The sequence below is a fragment of the Hevea brasiliensis genome, chromosome 7, assembly GCF_030052815.1.
Source record: "Hevea brasiliensis isolate MT/VB/25A 57/8 chromosome 7, ASM3005281v1, whole genome shotgun sequence".
NCBI lineage: Eukaryota > Viridiplantae > Streptophyta > Magnoliopsida > Malpighiales > Euphorbiaceae > Hevea > Hevea brasiliensis.
In genome coordinates, this window is record NC_079499.1 from 57,811,573 (window position 1) to 57,831,878 (window position 20,306).

The 20,306-nt window shown below is 36.2% G+C and overlaps 2 protein-coding genes across 2 annotated transcripts; one reads left to right on the forward strand and one right to left on the reverse strand.

Annotated features, from left to right (window-relative positions):
* The first annotated feature begins 574 nt into the window (after positions 1-574).
* Positions 575-5,336, forward strand: LOC110651291 (protein ULTRAPETALA 1). The gene is made up of 3 exons (XM_021806618.2): positions 575-1,180; positions 2,534-2,858; positions 4,929-5,336. The coding sequence occupies exons 1-3, from the start codon at positions 979-981 to the stop codon at positions 5,101-5,103; spliced, it is 702 nt and encodes a 233-aa protein (XP_021662310.1). The 5' UTR covers positions 575-978; the 3' UTR covers positions 5,104-5,336.
* A 586-nt stretch (positions 5,337-5,922) lies between these two features.
* LOC110651219 (H/ACA ribonucleoprotein complex non-core subunit NAF1) lies at positions 5,923-15,193 on the reverse strand. The gene is made up of 3 exons (XM_021806517.2): positions 13,934-15,193; positions 7,361-7,438; positions 5,923-7,249 (listed from the first exon to the last, which is right to left on the reverse strand). Exons 1-3 carry the CDS (start codon positions 14,993-14,995, stop codon positions 6,107-6,109), a joined length of 2,283 nt encoding a protein of 760 aa, XP_021662209.2. The 5' UTR covers positions 14,996-15,193; the 3' UTR covers positions 5,923-6,106.
* Positions 15,194-20,306: the final 5,113 nt, after the last annotated feature.

The following is a 20,306-nucleotide window of genomic DNA, read 5'->3' on the forward strand; positions in this document are numbered from 1 at the left end:
GCTCTGATGCCTCGTGGGGTCGTGTCACGCTTTAAGCAAATTAAAAAAATACTATAAATTAAATATCTAATGGTAATATAATATTATTTTTAAATTATGAAATCTTATAATTTTATTTTTATTTAAATAAATAAAAAAACAGAAGTAATCTAGGTAGGGACTTTTGACTTATTTTTGAGCAACCGAGTCATACACCTAACGTTGAGGCTGGTAAAAGCAGAAAATTTTTAGTTTTTTTACCCATCAACATAAACATGCCACAGCTGTTCATAATGACTAGCCTCCCAACGATAACCATTGTTATCATTTTACAGTTACCGTGACCATTGGGGGTACTGACTATTCTTTTGCTGGGAGATTACTTCACCGCTCGCAGTAAAAAATGAGAGCAAAAGAAGCAGAGTGAACGCTTTTGAATACCAAGTGGATATGAGTTATTTATATAAAATAAAAACCTCGTCTCTTTCCTATGAGTGGGATTTTTCCCATAAGCCAATAGCCCTGGCCCCTAAAGCACATCCCTACCCCTCTCTCTCTCTCTCTCTCTCTCCCCTTCTGCTTTCGCTTTCTCTCTCATCTAATTTCTCTCTCGTGTCATGTCATGCAGCAACTAGCAATGTGTAACACCCCAACATAAAAAGGCTTTTAACCCCTTTCTTTTCTCTATCGCACCCAACGACGTTTGTTTCTCTTAGCCAGCTCATTCTTTCTCTCTCTATATCTCTCCTAAACATTACCTTCTTTGTCTGTCTCTCTAGTGACACTTTCAACGTTTTCTCCACCAGATCTCTAGGAGATGCGGGCTTCATGAGAGACTCCCTATTTCTCTTGTTTTAACCCGTTTGTGGTTTTCTGGGTTTTTCCTCTTATACAATACCCACAAACCAAAATCCTTTTTTTTTTTTTTTCTCGTTTTGGTGCTCTTGGCTCGAAGATCTCGCTGTGGGTTTTTGGGTTTGCCATAACAGAGCGAGCGAGATGGCGAATGGGTTAGAGAAAGAGATATTGTTTAGCGATGAAGAGTTGAGAGAGATGAGTGGCGTCAAGAGAGGTGGAGATTACATAGAGGTGACATGTGGGTGTACTAGCCATAGATATGGTGATGCTGTTGGTAGGCTTAGGGTTTTTATCAATGGTGACCTTGAAATTACCTGTGAATGCACCCCTGGTTGCAATGAAGGTCTCTCTCTTTCTCGCTCTCTCTCGACCTTTCTCTTGCTTTCTCTCACCTGTTCTCCGTTTTTAATAAATGTAATTTGATTTTTATGCATGTTGAATGTGTCTTATGTATCTTAACGTTGATGGGTGTCGCTTTCTGTTGTTTAATCAAGTGATATGGAGCTCTGCAAGTTGCTGCGTTGAATTTGTTTCATATACAGTCTAAGTGTATGTTGTTTTGTCTCAGAGACTCAGCTCTGCTTGCCTTCACGCCAGAAGATAATGCACTTATATCTGTGGACTTCTCTAACTTAATATCTTCTGATTCAGATATCTAACTTTTCAGCTTGTGGGTTCGCTAAAGAACTGATCTTTGGGCGGACTTTTTAAGAATGAAACTGCATTACTGTTATTGTTTGTGATTGCAATACTCTTTTCTTCGTTTAGCAAGGTTTCAGATTTGTCTTTTGATATCAGAGTTCTAAGATTCTTGTTAGGCAGAGTAAGCCTTTATCTAGTATCATTTAGCACTCTATCTATAAAATGTATAGCACCCGCTCAAGTCCTCTAGCTATATGGCAGCCTCCCATCTTTCATTGTCCTTATATTTTATCATGTAAAAATTCGCACTTTACTGTATGAAAGAACTATTAGTTTAGGCCAAGGACGTTCGCTGGCTGGGATCAAACTATGTTTTGAATTCTAATGGACCAACATGCACACGGCTTCTTAAGTCGAGATATATTTTTGTCTTCATTTTTTGTGCGTGTATATCTGGCTACGTAGGCTGAGCCTTAGCTTGAAGTTTCGTAGGATACATCTTCTGACAACTCAGGTTCCTTTCTCCTTCACTTTGTTATATATTTTTATTTTTTGCAACAGTGCAACAAGTGTGCCTGACTCACTAGTGTCTAAACTCCTGAGGATTGCTTCAACTATTAATGTCATATCACATTAATTACATGTGCACTTCTCAAAGTGAAACTTCCATCTGCATGGTCAACCTGGGAACTTTTTTGACTCAAGTTTTATGTAACTGTTTGTGTAAACTGTCCATTTTGTGACTTATGCAAAATTATGTGGTGTATTTGCTGGCAGGACCTTCCAGTTGTAAGTTTGTAACAGCTCTCACCAAAGGGTTGCCGGTGACCCTTTAACGTGCAGTTTTTTCTAATATGATGTTTTTGTACTCTGCCTCAAATATTTATAACTATCATATGTTCTGTTCCTGTGAATATAGCGGATTAGGATGCTGCAGGATCATTTTTGTGATTGCATTATATGCCGGTGATTTATATCACATATTACTTTATTTGTTGAAAAATTGCAAGTGGTCTCCATTTTTAATTATGGTAATGGTGATTTTGATGACTAGACAAGCTGACTCCAGCTGCATTTGAGAAGCATTCTGGAAGAGAGACAGCAAGAAAATGGAAGAACAATGTCTGGGTCATAGTTAATGGGGAAAAGGTTCCATTGTCAAAGACAGTATTGCTCAAGTACTACAGCCAAGCATCAAAAAATGCCAATGGCTCCCACAGATCCTGTAATGGACGAGTTTGTCATCGCGATGAGTTTGTTTGCTGTAGTAAGTGTAAAAAGGAAAGGAGGTTCCGATTACGGACCAAAGAAGAGTGTCGAATTCACCATGATGCTTTGGCTGATGTGAACTGGAAATGTGCTGATCTGCCATTTGACAAGTATGTTTCTTCCTTTTACTGAATGATTGTTGATGATTTTTGTCAGATTTTGATCCTTACAAAGGAAAGGTCATTTGCCATCCTATTGCATTCTCCTGATTTATGATTTATGTCATATTTTGATCCTTACAACGTAAAGGTCATTTTCTATCCTATTGCATTCGTCTGATTTATTTATTTATTTTTTTTTATTGCTTTTTAAATTGCAAAGTTGAACTCCTAGAATGTAACAATTTATTGATGACCATGATCAGATTGATTTTCAAATTACTAAATTCACATTTAGTGAAAGAAGAAATTTATAGTCATTTAGAAAACATAAATAAGTTTTCCTTGTTTTTTCTGCTCATAAACCTTTTGATTAGTTCTCACGCCTTTTATATAGTCAAAAGAAGCCATCTTACTTTTGTCTCCATTGATTCACTGGCTGTGTATGCCTTCGTCACTTGTATCATATGTTAAGGAGTTTTTTCCTGCATGTTATGCATTAAGTTCTTTATTACAGCAAATAACATGTAGCATTGGATGTTTATATTAAGAATAAAACCTTGAAGTGGACTCCATCTCCTTAGACCTTCGAAATGAAATGTTCATATGCAGACTTATATTAGTGCTACCAACCACTAAATTGTTATTTTTGTTTATGTGGCAATGAACTTGGCATTGAGTAATGATGAGTGGCCAAAAAACAAAAAAAATCTCACGGCTAATATTTTTTGTATTATGCATTGTGCTTGGATGGTAATAGGAACATGCATTGAGTCTACCAAAAAAAAAAAGAAAAAAAAAACCAACTTTGAATGGAAGAATATGAGTAAGATAAAGGATGCTATAGAAACAAAACCTTATATAATGTACCTTTAAATGAGTGTAGGCAATAGCAGAGTGGAAGCTGCTATTGAAGTGTATGATATTCTGAAGTATAATAAAGAGTGATATTGCCTTGTTGACATGTGAACAATATAATGTGCATTCTGAGTTATTGACTACTGAAGGTGTTTTAGTAATGTACAATATTTTACTTCTATGTTTTCCTTTTTTATTTTTTTTGTCAGTTGCTTTTATGATGGAATTGACAAGAGTCTATTTTTGGTAATGCGTTGGACCAAGTAAATAAGTTGTAGCTGTCAATATTTGCTTAAATTATTCCTTGAGGAACCTTGTCCTCATTATTATAGTTTTTATTTTTTATTTTTATAATGTAATTGAATTAATATAATTGAGGGTTAATAAAGAGAATCTTTATGGTGAAACTAATTATAAGAGTTCTTAATTGCCTCAAGAAAGAATTAATTTGTGCAGAATAGAAGTAAAATATTTTAGCTTTGTTGGGTATATAGCTTGATGGTAAATACAAAACCTTAAATGAAACAATGTAACTTCAAATGTTAAGATCATTCCTGACATGGTCAAATTCTTTTTTGTACGAGAGGGATGCTGTAGTTGTGTACATTCATAGATCTATAGATTTTGCTTTTATAATGCATGTTTCTTGTCCATCTTGTGTGTCTGTTGTGAAGAATGTGTTTTGATTAACCATACCATACTCTTTTTGTGGTTGAGTTGATGACTAGTCTGATCGAGTGTAACAAGTTAATGTAAACAAGCATCATCCAACACAATAGTGTAGTCAATTATACTGCTATCATTCTAGGTCCATAATCATAAGTATCCATAATGAAATGCATGAAGAAACCACTGGAATTTTTTTTACTAGATGTGTTCCATCAGATTATATCTTCAGATTCTATATGGTTTCATTTATCCATTAACATTTTTCGTACACGCTCATTCTTCTATTTCCTCCTTTGTGGCCTTTAAGGAAGCGAATGCACCTCCTGTTTCTTTGTGGAGTTTCTGATCCTCTTCCTTGCATTGTATATTTGTTTTTGGTTGGAAGATGAAAATTTGAATAAGTTGCATGAATTATAAAATTACTGACAGTTTGCAGGAAGACACAGATGTGCAAGCACTCAAATTGTGTTTTTTAGATAAGTTACTATGTGGTGTTTGCTTGCATTTTTATGTTCCAACAAAGAAAAATGCAAATTCATTGCTTTGAAATTTCAGAATCACATGCGACGATGAAGAAGAACGCGCAAGTCGTAGGGTATACAGAGGCTGCACCCGGTCCCCAACATGCAAAGGTTGCACTTCCTGCGTGTGCTTTGGGTGTGAAATCTGTCGTTTCTCAGATTGCAGTTGCCAGACTTGCATCGACTTCACAAGGAATGCAAAAGCTTAAGTCCAATGATGCTTTTAGCACTGATGAAGATATTACCCTTTTTTTGGTGGTCCTTTTATGGTCATCATTTACTTCCATCTGATCCCATGTCCCACATTTAAGAAAGCCTCCACTGACATTCTCTCATGTTAAAACTTGAAAAATTCCAGACTCTGGGTTCAGCATTCATCCCATTGGCTGTTATATAACATTGAAATTAGTTATTTATCCTTCATCAATTTTTTTGGCTTGTATATATCCGTAATTATTTACTTTCTCCTGGCTTTATCATTTCCGATTTCATTAATTATTTGGGAAATCAAATTTCGCATAAATTTTCTACTTTTGTTTGGAGAGCCGGCCCTGGACGCCTGCATCTGTTTGGTAGCGTGGGTATAACCAAGAGCAAACCCTAAAGGTTAGGCTAGTTGATGCCATGCGTAAAGGGTGGTATCTGCAATTGGGATGAGCTTATTGAAAGGGTGGTTGAAGGTTTTAGTTTTAGTTATTGAGGGATTGTGGCGTCGAGGTACATTGCAAAGGACATGAAGGCAAAATTAGAAAGTGCATAATAGCATCCATAATGTAGACTAGTAAGAATTCAATGAAGTCTAATGTCTGATTGTTGGCAAGTGATTATTTACGCCTTTAGAGCTCTTCCATGTAAAAGCATAAAATTTTGATCTCTAATTTTATTATTTTTATGATTTTTGGGTTGTAAAATTTCTGTTCCATTCATTGGATGTGCAGTGTTGTATTGCACTGTTAAAGTAATGAATCAAAATTTAATTCTGTTATTTTTTTTTTTTTTTAGAAAAAAAAAAAAGGAAAGTTGCCCAGTTTCAGACACAGAATTTCAAAAGCTTTATCATCCTCAATCTCAAGTAGTTGAAACTGATAAAGATTAGCAGAACAAGCCATACAGCAAAATATCATACCAAAATATCGCACAAAAAGCAGGCAAATTCACAAAGCCCCACCTATTTTAAGAGACATTCAAAATGCTACACTACAGCTAATTAACTTAATTTTGAAGACGCTGACCTCTCCCACCTGCAAAACGACTACCTCCTCGATGATGATATGGTTTCCTACCACGGCTTGAAGATGCACCCAAATTAAATTGCTGAGGTGATTGAACAGCAGGAATGACAGAAGGTGGTTGCAAGTTACTGTTCTGTTCCGCGTGCAGTCCATTAGACATCATTCCTTGGCTTCCAATATTCATAGTATTTATGGTTGGACGAGCAGGTTGAATCTGGAAGCCCATCCCAAATGCTGCTAGGTTAAAGGAATTTTGACCAGGCCAATGTAAAGGTCCGGCAGAAAGATTAATCTGCCCACCTGGTAGGAGACCATTAGGAAGTGACCCTTGACTAGGATTGAACTGTTGCTGAAATGGCATCTGACAGGGATGCAGTAGTTGATTCTGTCCAGGCCACGATATATTATTAGCTGTAATTCCACCAGGAATGACTGCATTCTGTGACTGAGAACAAGGCAATCCATTTACCCAGACTCCATCTGTAGACGGGAAAACACCCTTGGTTGGTGCCATTGATGAAAATGGTGGGAAAAAGCCACTTCCACTATGAAAATCATGTCCTATGGTAGAAGATGAACACTTATTCATTGATGCTCCTATTGAAGATTTATTATGCTGGTTCTGATTTGGTATTGACTGACCCACACCCATCAATGTTTGCTGCCCTGAAGGTGTATTATTCCTCCAATTGCTATTCCTATGATTAACCTTCTTTCTATTGGTTTTCTTGTTTCCAAATGTCTGGTAATTCATGCCCCTCTTTGACATTTTTTGCATTCTCCTGTACTCTGCCTCCTTTTCATCATCTGAGAACTCTGCATCATCTGACAACTCTTCATCATTCTCACCAGACGCATCATAACCTTTCTTGTAAAGATTCTTATCGCCGAGAATATGATTGGCAAACTCGGAAACAAAAGAAATCAAAGTTCCTTGACAGATTCCAGCAGGGACTTCACTTTCAGAATTGTATCTCACCATGTAGTAGGGGTACTGAACTGGACCAAATATCTCATCTAAAATCCCTAATGGAGATCTATTTTCAGTTATCCAAAGGATTGAACCCTCATTAAGAGGGTTGTGCTTCTCCACCCCTTCCACAATGACTTGGGCACTTATAATCTGAAAAAGTGGTGAACGTAAAATCAAGCTAAAGCATGTGAATGTATATCAGACAAATCCAAAAACTATGAAATAATTGAACTTAATAGAAAAGGCGTTACATAGACATACCGACAAAACAGCTCCAACGGGCTGCATCTGATGATGCGGTTGCAATGTGGCATCCACTGATGGAACAGGAGGGAGAACCTGCAAATTTTGGCATAATACATCAATTCAGCAATATGACGTATATAAAACATATACTCAACTGCACATTTAGTTTAGTAATAGCTCTCCAAACACTACACAGCAAAAAGGAGGTAAAAAGGCCAACATATAGCCACACCAACATTAGAAACACAGGAAAGTCTTGATTAGTTATTCCAATCAAGACGAAAAAGAAGAAATGGCATGCCAATGCACAACGATTGTCTCCTTACTAGTTTGGGTATCATATCAGTTGAAACAATTAAAACCCTTGTTCCACGGCATCAGATAATATACAAAATATGAAATATCATAGAAAACTAACCATATGCGATTAATAACTACATCTAGACCATAATCTGCACACCATCTTCATAAATCACAACTAGTAACTGAAGCACTGGCACATGTGCACAGAAGAGGAATCCAAGTATATCAAGTCTAAGCTACCCACTACTCAGCTAAGAATGTAAACTGACAGCAGTCTGATTAAGCATACGCGTGTTTGACCAAGGAAATCACAGGCATTATAAGATTTTGTTTAAACGTGTTCTCAAACAACATAATAAATTCAGCCATAGGACCAAAACCTCCTCAAAGAGGAAGTTAATGAAACAATTTATAATTTTGTTCTTAAAATAATAGCATTGTGAGAGCAGTCATTATTCTTATGCATATCCCTTTGACCTTTTTGGGCGGGTGAAGGTCAGGATATCGTCAGCAACTGGTAATAGCTTTTCAATGGCACTTAATCACCATATTTGACAAGTTCTAAAACCAATCAGCCACAATAAGTATTATATTTTTGCATTAACTAAACAACTGGAACAAAAAATCAATGTTAGACTCGCCAACAAACCGTTTCATGAACTATGGCATATCAGCCTAGAATAGAAGGAAAAGGAAAATCGCATGAGAATTGCATGTTGCCAACATACATTTTTTTTTCAGACTATGATGACATCAGAAAAAATCTATATATTATACAATAAGGTAGGCAAACTTGATGGTTTATGGTTTGCACCAGCTTGGCCTATTAGTTCCTTGAGACTCCAAGGAAGTGCAACCTCGCAGTAAGGAAAATGTTAGCATGTTTTGTGAATCTATCCAGTTCAGAAAATTCCAATCAAGCCTCCCAAATCTTCACTTCAAATTGCATAATTACATGCTAAATAGAAATACCAAAAAAAATATTACTTGAAACAGAAAGTTACCATTATGAGAAGATCAAAAAGCTGCAGCTATCACATGATTTTGCAGTTAATAGAATTGTTTAATATACAACTTATTTTACTCTGAAATTGCATATGACACACCACAATGTTCTCCAATAAATTCTAATTCAAACCTGCATCAGAGTATCATCACAAATCTTTTTTACGCAGTTTTATTAGTTTACATAAAACTCCGCCTAATTAGTTTGCGCTTAGCCGGTCCAAAACTCGGATAAAGGAGGAGGGTTGCGGTAGGTGACAACCAGCGTAAAAATTTCGTCACACCTTTATGATATGGATTCAAATGATATAAACGTTGGGGCGTCCTCTACTATAACGCGCTACATTGGAGCCCGAGTGTAGTGAGAAATATGCAAGGGTGTAGGGCGTTCACCGAAAGCGACGCGCCATGCCGGCGCCTGGGTGTGGTGTTAAATGAGCAAGAGTTCCCACATCATGGACGGGTGTGGGTAAAGAAGTTAGTCTATAGGACAAATAGTGGAAGAGAACACAAAATAAACATAGAAAACAATAGAAGATATCATAGAAGGAGACCAATTAGGAAGGAGACCAATTAGGAAGGAGCAGGATAGGAGGAGGATCAGAGTTGGTACTTGGAATGTTGGATCACTTACAGGAAAATTAATGTAGCTTGTGGATACCTTGGAAAGGAGAAGGGTGAATATTGCTTGCATTCAAAAGACTAATGGGTAGGAGAGAAAAGTAAGGAAGTGGGTAATTCAGGGTACAAACTGTGGTTTACCGGAAAGGAGAGAAACAAGAACGGAGTGGGCATAATCATAAACAGGACATTGAAAGACGCAGTAATAGCTGTGAAAAGAGTAGGAGAAAAAATTATACTAGTAAAGCTAGTACTAGAAGGAGAATGCCCTACAAATAGGACTAAACAGAGAGAGTAAACAAAGGTTTTGGGAAGATATGGATGATTTAATGCAAAGCATACCGAATGAAGAGAATATTTTCATTAGTGGAGATTTGAATGGACATGTAGAAAGTGATAGACAAGGGTATGAGAATGTTCATGAAGGTTTTGGTTTTGGCAGTCGTAATGAGGGAAAAAGCATCATGGATTTTGCTATGGCATACGACCTACTACTAGCAAATACCTATTTTATAAAAAGAGAGTAACATTTAGTGACTTTCAAAAGTAGGCAACATAGAAGCCAAATCGACTTTCTCTTAACCAGGAAGACAAATAGAGCTCTATGCAAGGATTGCAAGGTCATTCCAGGAGAGGCTTTAACAAGTCAACATCGGTTGGTGGTCTTGAATGTCAATTTTAGGAACAATTCAAGTAAGGTCAGAAGAAATAGTGTAGCTCGAACAAAGTGGTGAGAATTTAAAGGAGTAAAGCAAGTAAAGTTCAAAAATGAGCTTCTCGAGTCTGAAGTATGGAAGCTGAATATGGAGGCCAATGATATATGGATATAGATGGCATCAAAGATTAGAGAAGTAGCTAGAAAAGTACTTGGAGAGTCTAAAGGACATGGATCACCCTCAAAAGAGAGATGGTGGTGGAATGAGAAAGTACAAAAAGCAGTGAAAAGAAAAAGGAAATGGTATAAGAAATTACATAAATGTGATAATAATGAGACATATGAACAGTACAAAACTCCGCCTAAGTAGTTTGTGCTTAGCCGGTCCCAAGCTCGGATAAAGGAGGAGGGTTGCGGTAGGTGACAACCAGCGTAAAAATTTCGTCACACCCTATGATATGGATTCAAATGATATAAACGTTGGGACGCCCTCTACTAACGACGCTACGCCGGGCCGGGTGTAGTGATAAATATGCAAGGGTGTAGGGCGTTCACCGAAAGCGACGCGCCATGCCGGCGCCCGAGTGTGGTGTTAAGTGAGCAAGGGTTCCCACATTATGGACGGGTGTGGGTAAAGAAGTTAGTCCATAGGACAGATAGTAGAACAAATAGTGGAACAGAACACAAGATATACATAGAAAACAATAGAAGATATCATAGAATGAGACCAATTAGGAAGGAACAGGATAGGAGGAGGATCAGGGTTGGTACTTGGAATGTTGGATCACTTACAGGAAAATTAATGGAGCTTGTGGATACCTTGGAAAGGAGAAGGGTGAATATTGCTTGCATTCAGGAGACTAAATGGGTAGGAGAGAAAAGTAAGGAAGTGGGTAATTCAAGGTACAAACTATGGTTTACCGGAAAGGAGATAAATAAGAACGGAGTGGGTATAATCATAGACAGAACATTGAAAGGCACAGTAGTAGCTGTGAAAAGAGTAGGAGATAAAATTATACTAGTAAAGCTAGTACTAGAAGGAGAAATAATAAATATAGTTAGTGCTTATGCCCCACAAATAGGACTAGACAGTGAGAGTAAACAAAGGTTTTGGGAAGATATGGATGATTTAATGCAAAGCATACCGAATGAAGAGAATGTTTTCATTGGTGGAGATTTGAATGGACATATAGGAAGTGATAGGCAATGTTATGAGAATGTTCATGGAGGTTTTGGTTTTGGCAGTCGAAATGAGGAGGGAAAAAGCATCCTAGATTTTGCTATGGCATACGACCTAATACTAGCAAATAACTACTTTATAAAAAGAGAGTCACATTTAGTGACTTTCAAAAGTGGGCAACATAGAAGCCAAATCGACTTCTTCTTAACCAGGAAGACAAATAGAGCTCTATGCAAGGATTGCAAGGTCATTCCAGGAGAAGCTTTAACAAGTCAACATAAGTTGGTGGTCTTGGATGTCAAGTTTAGGAACAATTCAAGTAAGGTCAGAAGAAATAGTGTAGCTCGAACAAAGTGGTGGGAGTTCAAAGGAGTAAAGCAAGTGAAGTTCAAAAAATGAGCTTCTTGAGTTCGAAGTATGGAAGCTAGATATGGAGGCCAATGATATGTGGATACAGATGGCATTAAAGATTAGAGAAGTAGCTAGAAAAGTACTTGGAGAGTCTAAAGGACATGGACCACCCTCAAAAGAGAGATGGTGGTGGAATGAGGAAGTACAAAAGGCAGTGAAGAGAAAAAGGGAATGGTATAAGAAATTACCTAAATGTGATAATAATGAGGCATATGAACAGTACAAGATAGCAAAGAAAGAGGCAAAAAAGACAGTTAGTCAAGCAAGAGCACAGGCCTTTGAAAAGTTATATGAGAAACTTGAAACTAAAGAAGGGGAGAAAGATATTTATAGATTAGCAAGGAGTAGAGAAAGGAAATGTCAAGATCTCAATCAAGTTAGGTGCATTAAGGATAAAGAAGGAAAAGTGTTGGTGAAAGATGAGGACATTAAAGAAAGATGGAGAAATTATTTTAATGATCTCTTTAATAATAGTCAAAATGGAAATAGCGTGAATATAGATTATAGAACAATAAAAAAGAATGTAAATTATACTAGAAGGATTAGATTTTTAGAAGTAAATGAAGCACTTAAGAGAATGAAAGTGGGTAAAGCCTGTGGACCCGATGAAATACCAATCGAAGTGTGGAAGTATTTGGGAGATATGGGAGTGGCATGGTTAACTAAATTATTTAATAAGATTCTAAACTCAAAGAAAATGCCTGATGAATGGAGGAAGAGTATTTTAGTACCTATTTTTAAAAATAAGGGAGACACACAGAGTTGCTCAAACTATAGGGGAATTAAACTCATAAGCCATACTATGAAGTTGTGGGAGAGAGTTGTGGAGCATCGACTACGTCATGATACTTCTATCTCTCTCAATCAATTTGGTTTCATGCCCGGTCGTTCAACTATGGAAGCGATCTTTCTCATTAGAAGCTTGATGGAGAAATATAGAGATGGGCAGAAAGATCTACACATGGTTTTTATTGATTTGGAGAAGGCTTATGATAGTGTTCCAAGAGAGGTCTTATGGAATGTGTTAGAACAAAAGAGGGTATCTATTAGGTACATACAAGTATTGAAAGATATCTATGAAGGAGCAACTACTATTGTGCGCACAGTGGGAGGGGACACAAGAGATTTTCCGATCTCAATTGGATTACACCAACGATCAGCCATAAGACCTTACCTTTTCACATTAGTTTTAGATGAACTGACGAAACATATACAAGAGAGTATTCCTTGGTGCATAATGTTTGCGGATGATATTGTTCTGATAGATGAGACACAAGAAAGAGTCAATAGGAAGCTAGAACTTTGGAGAAGTACTCCAGAGTCAAAGAGTTTTAAGTTAAGTAGAACGAAGACAGAATATATGCATTGCAAGTTCAGTGAATGCCAAACTGGTGATAGGGAAGGAGTTAGTTTGAATGGAGTGGTACTGTCCCAAAGTAATCACTTTAAATATCTAGGCTCAGTCCTTCAAGTAGATAGAGGATGTGAGGAGGATATTAGTCATAGGATTAAAGCCGGATGGTTGAAGTGGAGACGTGCCACGGGAGTTTTATGTGATCGTAAGATTCCCAATAAATTAAAAGGAAAGTTTTACCGTACAGCCATACGATCGGCTATGTTATATGGTAGTGAGTGTTGGGTACTGAAAGACTCGTATGCATCTAAGATAAGAGTTGCAGAGATGATAATGTTAAGGTGGATGAGTGGCCATACTAGACTAGATAAAGTCCGTAATGAAAGTATTAAAGAAAAGGTAGGAGTGGTGCCAATTGAAGATAAGTTGAGAGAAGGGAGATTGAGGTGGTTTGGTCATGTGAAGCGTAGACATACGGAGGCTCCAGTTAAACAAGTAGAGCACATTAGGTTAGAGGATAGAAAGAAAAAAATGAGTAGACCTAAATTGACTTGGAGGAGGGTAGTACAACATGTCCTAGAAGCATTACACATTTCTGATGAGGATTTAACCCAAAATCGTTTAGAGTAGAGAAAGCGAATCCATATAGCTGACCCCAAATTTTTGAAATATAGACTTAATTGAGTTGAGTTTTATTAGTTTACATAACTTGTCAAAATCAAATAAATAAGTAATGATGGACTAGATGTGCAAATTTGTCGTATTGCAAGGCTTGGGGTAAAAACCACCCCAGCATACCAAAGAGGCTCCAAGGAATGATAAATTCTTCATTTGCATCCCAACCTCCAAACCTAAGTCACTTCCAAAAATATCTGTTATTAATGAACCAAAATGAAAATTTGACAAGAACTTAATATGGCAACATATATGCCTTCATTAAATACGCAATAACTTAGTTAATGAGCTAATATACTACTAATTCAAACTCATCAGACATGAAACAATGTAAACAGAAATTAATTCTTACAAAAATATAGCATCAAAGCTGCAATTATTTACCGTAAGCTCATTCTTTGACCTAATAGGTCCTCTCAAAACAACGGCATCCCCTTCCTCTTCCTCATCAATATCATCAAATTCAGTCTCGCTCCATTCAACCATCTTGTTTCCATCGTCCTCTTCCTCTTCATAATCATCATTCTTACCAACCATCTCCTCTCCATTAACATTCCTTATCTCACCTTCTTCAATCTCACCCTCCACTTCTTCCTCCTCATTCTCTTCCTCATCGCTCATCTTTCCCTCCTCTTCCTCATCGCCATCGCTACTGCTATCAGAGGATGAACTGCTTTCACTAGCAGATTCAGAATCACTTCCCCTATCATCCTTGTCACTGTTTACCACATTATTCACATGGCTTCCAGTACCAGCATCTGTGCTCAACCCAGTGGGCAAATTAACATTGCCAATATCCATCTCATCACTTGCTACGCCACTGTTGACAACACTCCCATCAGGAAACACAGAGCTCGACCCGGCAACTAAACTTACCTTTCCCATCTCTGTTTCATTACCCACTGTTTTCTCATCACTACAAATGGGACTTGACACACCAACCAAACTAACCCTGCCCATCTCCTCTTCAATACAGCCAGAGCCATCTACAATTGCCTTCGAGCTATTGACAATTTGCCTCAACTCTTCAAAACTTGGGTTCGACTGTGGTTCAATAGACAACCCATTATCACCCATCTCCATACCCTTGTCAATCTTCCCGAAATCACTCTTATCTAAACTATCTACAATTGGCTTAGAGCAACTGACAATTTGCCTCAGCTCTTCAAAACTTGGATTGGACTGTGGTTCAATAGACAAGCCATTATTACCAATCTCCATGCCCTTGTCAATATTCACGAAATCACTCTTATCTAAACTAACTGTATCTGAGACTGAGCTCTCTTCAAAAAACTCCTTTATGGAGTCAAAATCGAGAAACGAATCAGCAAACGATAAATCAGTCAATTTTGAATCTTCAAGTGGGTCTTTCAAGTTTTTAGACTTTGAAGCTTGATTGTGGCGGTCTTCTTCAACAATGGTGGGTTCAGGCATACACTCGACCATGTCTGAGAAAAGAAAGATTGGAGCTTTGGGGGTTAGAATATAGGTTGCAGAGAGCAAAATTAAATTTCATCGCTGCAAAAAGGATACGTAAAGTACATATATATACGGCTGTTTTCTTTTAGAATGTTTTGCATCTTAAACCCTAGCGGGAAGAAGGGGACGCTAGGGTTTGGCGGTGGATTCGGCGATATTATAAAAACAAAAGAAATCGAAAATTGTTTTACTTTATCTATTTATGTTTATTTTTTATTATTAAATTAAATTTATTTAATAAAATTTGTAAAACAACTCTCAAAAACTATAGATGCATCAATTTTTCCATAACGGAATCATTTTATCAATGAACCCCAAGCTATGCTCTTTTTATTTTTATTTTTATTTTTTTTAATAAAAGAAATTTCATTCGAGAATTAAATGTTAAAAAATATCCACATAAATAAGGTGGGCTTGTAATACTCTCACTGTAGTAATTTCATACATTCTACTATTTTAGTGACCAATTTCGGTCTGGACAGTTAGAACGTCTGGAAAAATATTTAGACTAGAGTAAGGAATCATAAATAACTTAAATATTAATAAGAAAAATTTAGGAAAAATTTTAGAAATAAAATACAATCAAGTTAAATTAGCCGGTGCCCTAGCGATAGGTAACCCAGTAGGAAGTTGCTGTTTTCACAGCTAGAAGCTCTAAACCCAGGAGAAAATTCATGAAATAATTTTTGAGACTCTAGAAAAGAGTCATTGAGGTTTCTATGGCATTAGAATGCCAAAAAAAGGCTTAGAAAAAATTTCCAATTGATACATACTATTTTGGCTCAATAAGCCAAACGGAGGGCATTTTGATCATTTCGTCTTTGAAGATGATTTTTGACCGACTTGTTCAGTTAAGTTAATAATTATTATGACATAAAATATGAATAAATATTGCTAAAAAATAAATTGAAAATGAGTAGAAAAGAAAAGAAGAGAAAATGAGTTAAATTTGGAATTATGACCTTATGCTCATGTCATTACAATGCCTCCACCCAATCACCACTTGAAAAATAAATTAAAGGGACAAAAATGACATAATAATGGGACAAAAATAAAACAAATTCCAGCAGCTTCTTCCTCATTTCAGCCAAACCTCATCTCTCTCTATCACCACCATTTTTGTTCTTCCTTCTCTCTAAATTTTCCTTACTAACACACCATAAAATTACTTGTTGGCTTCATAAAAATTTGTCATCACCACTAGAGCAAGACTTGGGCAATAAAAAGAAGTGAAAATAAAGGAGTTTGTCAAGCTTGGATTGGTACACAATAAGGTTAGTGCCAATTCATCCTTAAAACTTTGTGTATACATCATGTGGAGTATGAAATGAGTGTGAAATTAAGAGAATTGAAACAAATTTTGCACGAATAAATTGTAACACCCCCGTTGTCTAGCCTGGTATATTTCACTGTTCCGGTGACCGGTGTCGATCCGGACAATTAATGGGATTAGGGCCACACTTAAGACAATTTGAGAAGCCATAAACACAAATAATTAGTAATGTTTAATTAGTTAACTATAAATAAGAAAAATAGAACATAAGAGGTTAAACGAGCCGAGAGTCACAACGATGAGTGACCTCCTCGGGAATGACTGCGAAGTCATTCTAAACTCAAATTTCGAACCGTAAAAAGTGACGCTGCGGTCCTTAGGACCCTTATGAACACAGTGGAAAAGAGAAAACCATGAAAAAGAACTGTTAAGCCAGTCAAATAATTAGGTCAGGGAGCCGGAAGAAATATTAGATTATTTGCAAACCGGGATGAATCGGCGAGGGGCAATTTGGTCAATTGACCCCGAGAGCTGACTCATGACCTAACTGTCAAATAAAATCGAAGAAAAGAAAATTTCGGAATCGAGAATAAAATTAAAGAACTAATAGAGAAATAAATAGAAAAAAAAAAAAAGAAAAGGAAAGAGGTTGGAAAAGTCAAAGTTGATGACATCATTAATGATGTCATAAACAAATTTATTAAATATTTATTAAATTTGATATTTATGGTCTTCCATAGCAAAATAAATAAAAGAAACAAAAGAAAAAAAAAATAAATTCATCATCTTCAAAAGGAAAAACGTGACTCACTCTTCCCTCTCACTTATTTCATCTTCCACCATGGATAAGTCTAACCAAGCTTTTGAAACCCTAAATTAAACATGCTTTCCCTAAAATTCTCCACATGAATTTCATTATTGCATCTTGAAGAGTATAGAAGAAGCATAAGAAAGCAAGAAGAAGAAGGAAGAAGAAGAACAAAAAGTGAAGATTTAAGGTTCACCTAAGGTTAGTATGCTAAACTCTTCATTTATCCATTCAAATGCACATGTGATGGTTGAAAGTGAGCTTAGAACTTGATTTAAATGAAACAAATATGGGGGAAGAATTAAACTGAAATTTTGGGCAGCTTGAGAGGAATATGATTTGCATGGATATGATACATTTGAATGAGTTTAGAAACCTTTCTTGGTTGAATGATTAGTATTAAAACCATTAAGTGTGATTAATTGCAACAAAGTAGTGAAATTGATGAGTTAGGGTTTTAAATGCTAGGGTTGTGAACCAAATTTTGGGAAAAATGCATAAATGGCATGTTGGACTTATTGTGAAGTGAAATAATGGTCAATTATGACCAAATAAGTTGTGTGGGAATTGTTGGAATAAAAAATCAAATTCGTAGGTCAATGGTCATGCTGCTGGCAGCATGACCAAACCCACTTTGAAGGACCAAAACTCAAATTTTACAAGTCCAATTGATATGCCACCAATTAGAGATGAAAATAGACATAAAAGAGCACAATTTTCATTAAGGAACCATGGCCAAAAACTGACCAAAACTTGGTGAAACAATTGACCAAAGTGGATTGATTGCAGTCGCCATCAAGACTAAACTGACCAAATGAATGGTAACTGTTCATTTGGTCATAACTCGAGCTAGGTAGGTCAAATTGACCTGAAATTTTACCAGCAATTAGATATGATATAGACCTAAAACTTTTATGAAGAACACCAACCCAAATTAGGCCATTAACCCTTTCAAAATCATTGAGCAAAATTAAATTACTCAGATCGAGATTCTCAGAATTTTCATTGAGCAGCAATGTTTGGATGGCTATAACTCTCTCTAGAAAACTCGGATTTAGGCGATTCTTGAACCGATGGAAACCTAAGACATAGTAAAACATTTCATATGAAGAAAGTGAGACCAAATTATGAACTTAACTTGGTCAAATTATTAACCAAAGTTGGACCAAAAATCACAAAGACTAAAATCTCAGTATGAACAGTACATGTGAACAGTAAACTTATTTTGGCCATAAGTTGAGCTACAAAACTCCGATTGGGGTGATCCAAAAATGAGAATACACTTAAGACAATAAGGAACATTTTCTATGAAGGAAGTTTTGTCAAATTCCAACAGTAGATCGACCAATGGAACAGTACAACTTCGGAGAACCAAAACCGAAAATTGGCAATTTTGCCAAAATGACCTAAGCTTTAAACAAATGACCAAAACCAACAAGTTTGGTGACCAAAATGTGGTATGTGGGTGAAGTTGGAGTTTCCATACCCATTAAGCCTTAGAAAGTCAATAATTTGACTTGAATAGTGTAGTGAATAGTAACCCAAAATACAAAATTTCGAGAACGTCGAATTTAACACGTTAGAGCTAGGTAAATGTGAAGTTAAGTTTATTTTGGATTTATTTTAAGTTTTAGTACTGAAATATTGGAAAATTTCGTGTTTCAGTGGAAAAGAATACCGGGACAGAACCCGAGGAGTCGAGTCAAGGCCAACAGGCGACTCGTTTGAGGTTTGTGCACAACATATACTTTTATAATCATCTTTTGCATAATGTTTTGAATAATGTGAAATATTGGATTATAGCATTTTTATGATGTTTGATTTAAATTGTGAAAGTTATTGTGTATATTTGAAATGACAATGTTTAGCAATTTGTTAAGATAAGTTTTGAAACCACAATGTCATGACCATATATTTGAACACCTCACTAGCACGACTAGTGGGGGTAATTAGTTTCGAATTTTGATTCCTTCTCTGGAGAAGTGTTGAGGTGTGCCAGTAGAAGAGGATGTGAATGGATATCCATATATTTGAGCTAGCTAGCCTTGTGATATGATTTCTCTTTAGCCTCCGGCTATTGAGATTCATGTGATTTCTCTTTAGCCTCTGGCTATTGAGATTCTATTTGTTTCGAATGGCGTGATCTAACTGTGGGTTTTATGAAATGTGTTTTGATACTTTGAAATGAACTTGGTTTACATGTAAAATCTCACAATGCATGATTGTATTTAATTTTCATGTTTAGCCAAATTTTTGAATGAATGTGCTTTAAGTTTTGCATAAAGATTATTTTAGTATATTGTGCACCATCGAGTCCTAGTACTCGTGATAGCTTTATTGCCGCAGATACAGAGACTAGAGGAGCGTGCAGAAAGTCTTGAGGTGTGTGAAGTCATCACTTGAAGCCTTCGTATAATTTATACCCTAATCAGAATACTTCTTTTGATGTATATATTGCACATAAATGTATGGACATGTAAAAATGGGTCTTGAGCAGCTTGTACACAAATTTGTATGAAGTTTGTAATAAAGTTTAGTTTGTGTTTCTTTTGATATAAATTTGTAAGGTTGTGCACAAATTGTTTTGTTTTTAATGAAATATGAATGATATTGATTGACAGTATTTTGAGAATTATTGAACTTGTGAATCTTGAGAAATTGATTGAGTTTGATTGTGAAACTGAAGTAGTGGTTGAGAAAAACTTTTAGAAGTGCTTTTACAGTATTCAAGAACGGTTTTCTCAAAATACAGAGGAAACTCTGTCAAAATTTTTATAAAATTTATGAAAACTAAAATGGCCAAAAATATTAATTAGTTTTAATTTCAACTAAATGTTTTAAACACTTATTAGAAATGCTCACCACTTATCAAAAATAGGAAAATTGTTTTAAAATCCCTTGTAGGGTACTTAATGAGTTATCGGTAAGTGAAGTGCGGTAGTTTATTAGGTATTCTACGGGATCATGTGATGCCTTACAGAGGGGTAAGGTGTGACATGTTTTAGTGGTATCAGAGCAAATTTTTGAAGTATGTTTTAACATATAAATTTGTGTCTTTCTTGTTAAGTACAACTGCTCAATGTCCATAATTGTTACATACAGTGCATTACATCATAAATATGAACTAACGGAGGGAAATCTCCATGTGTTACTTGTTCAGGAGATACCCTAACTTCAGACTGAAATGGAAGAAGGGG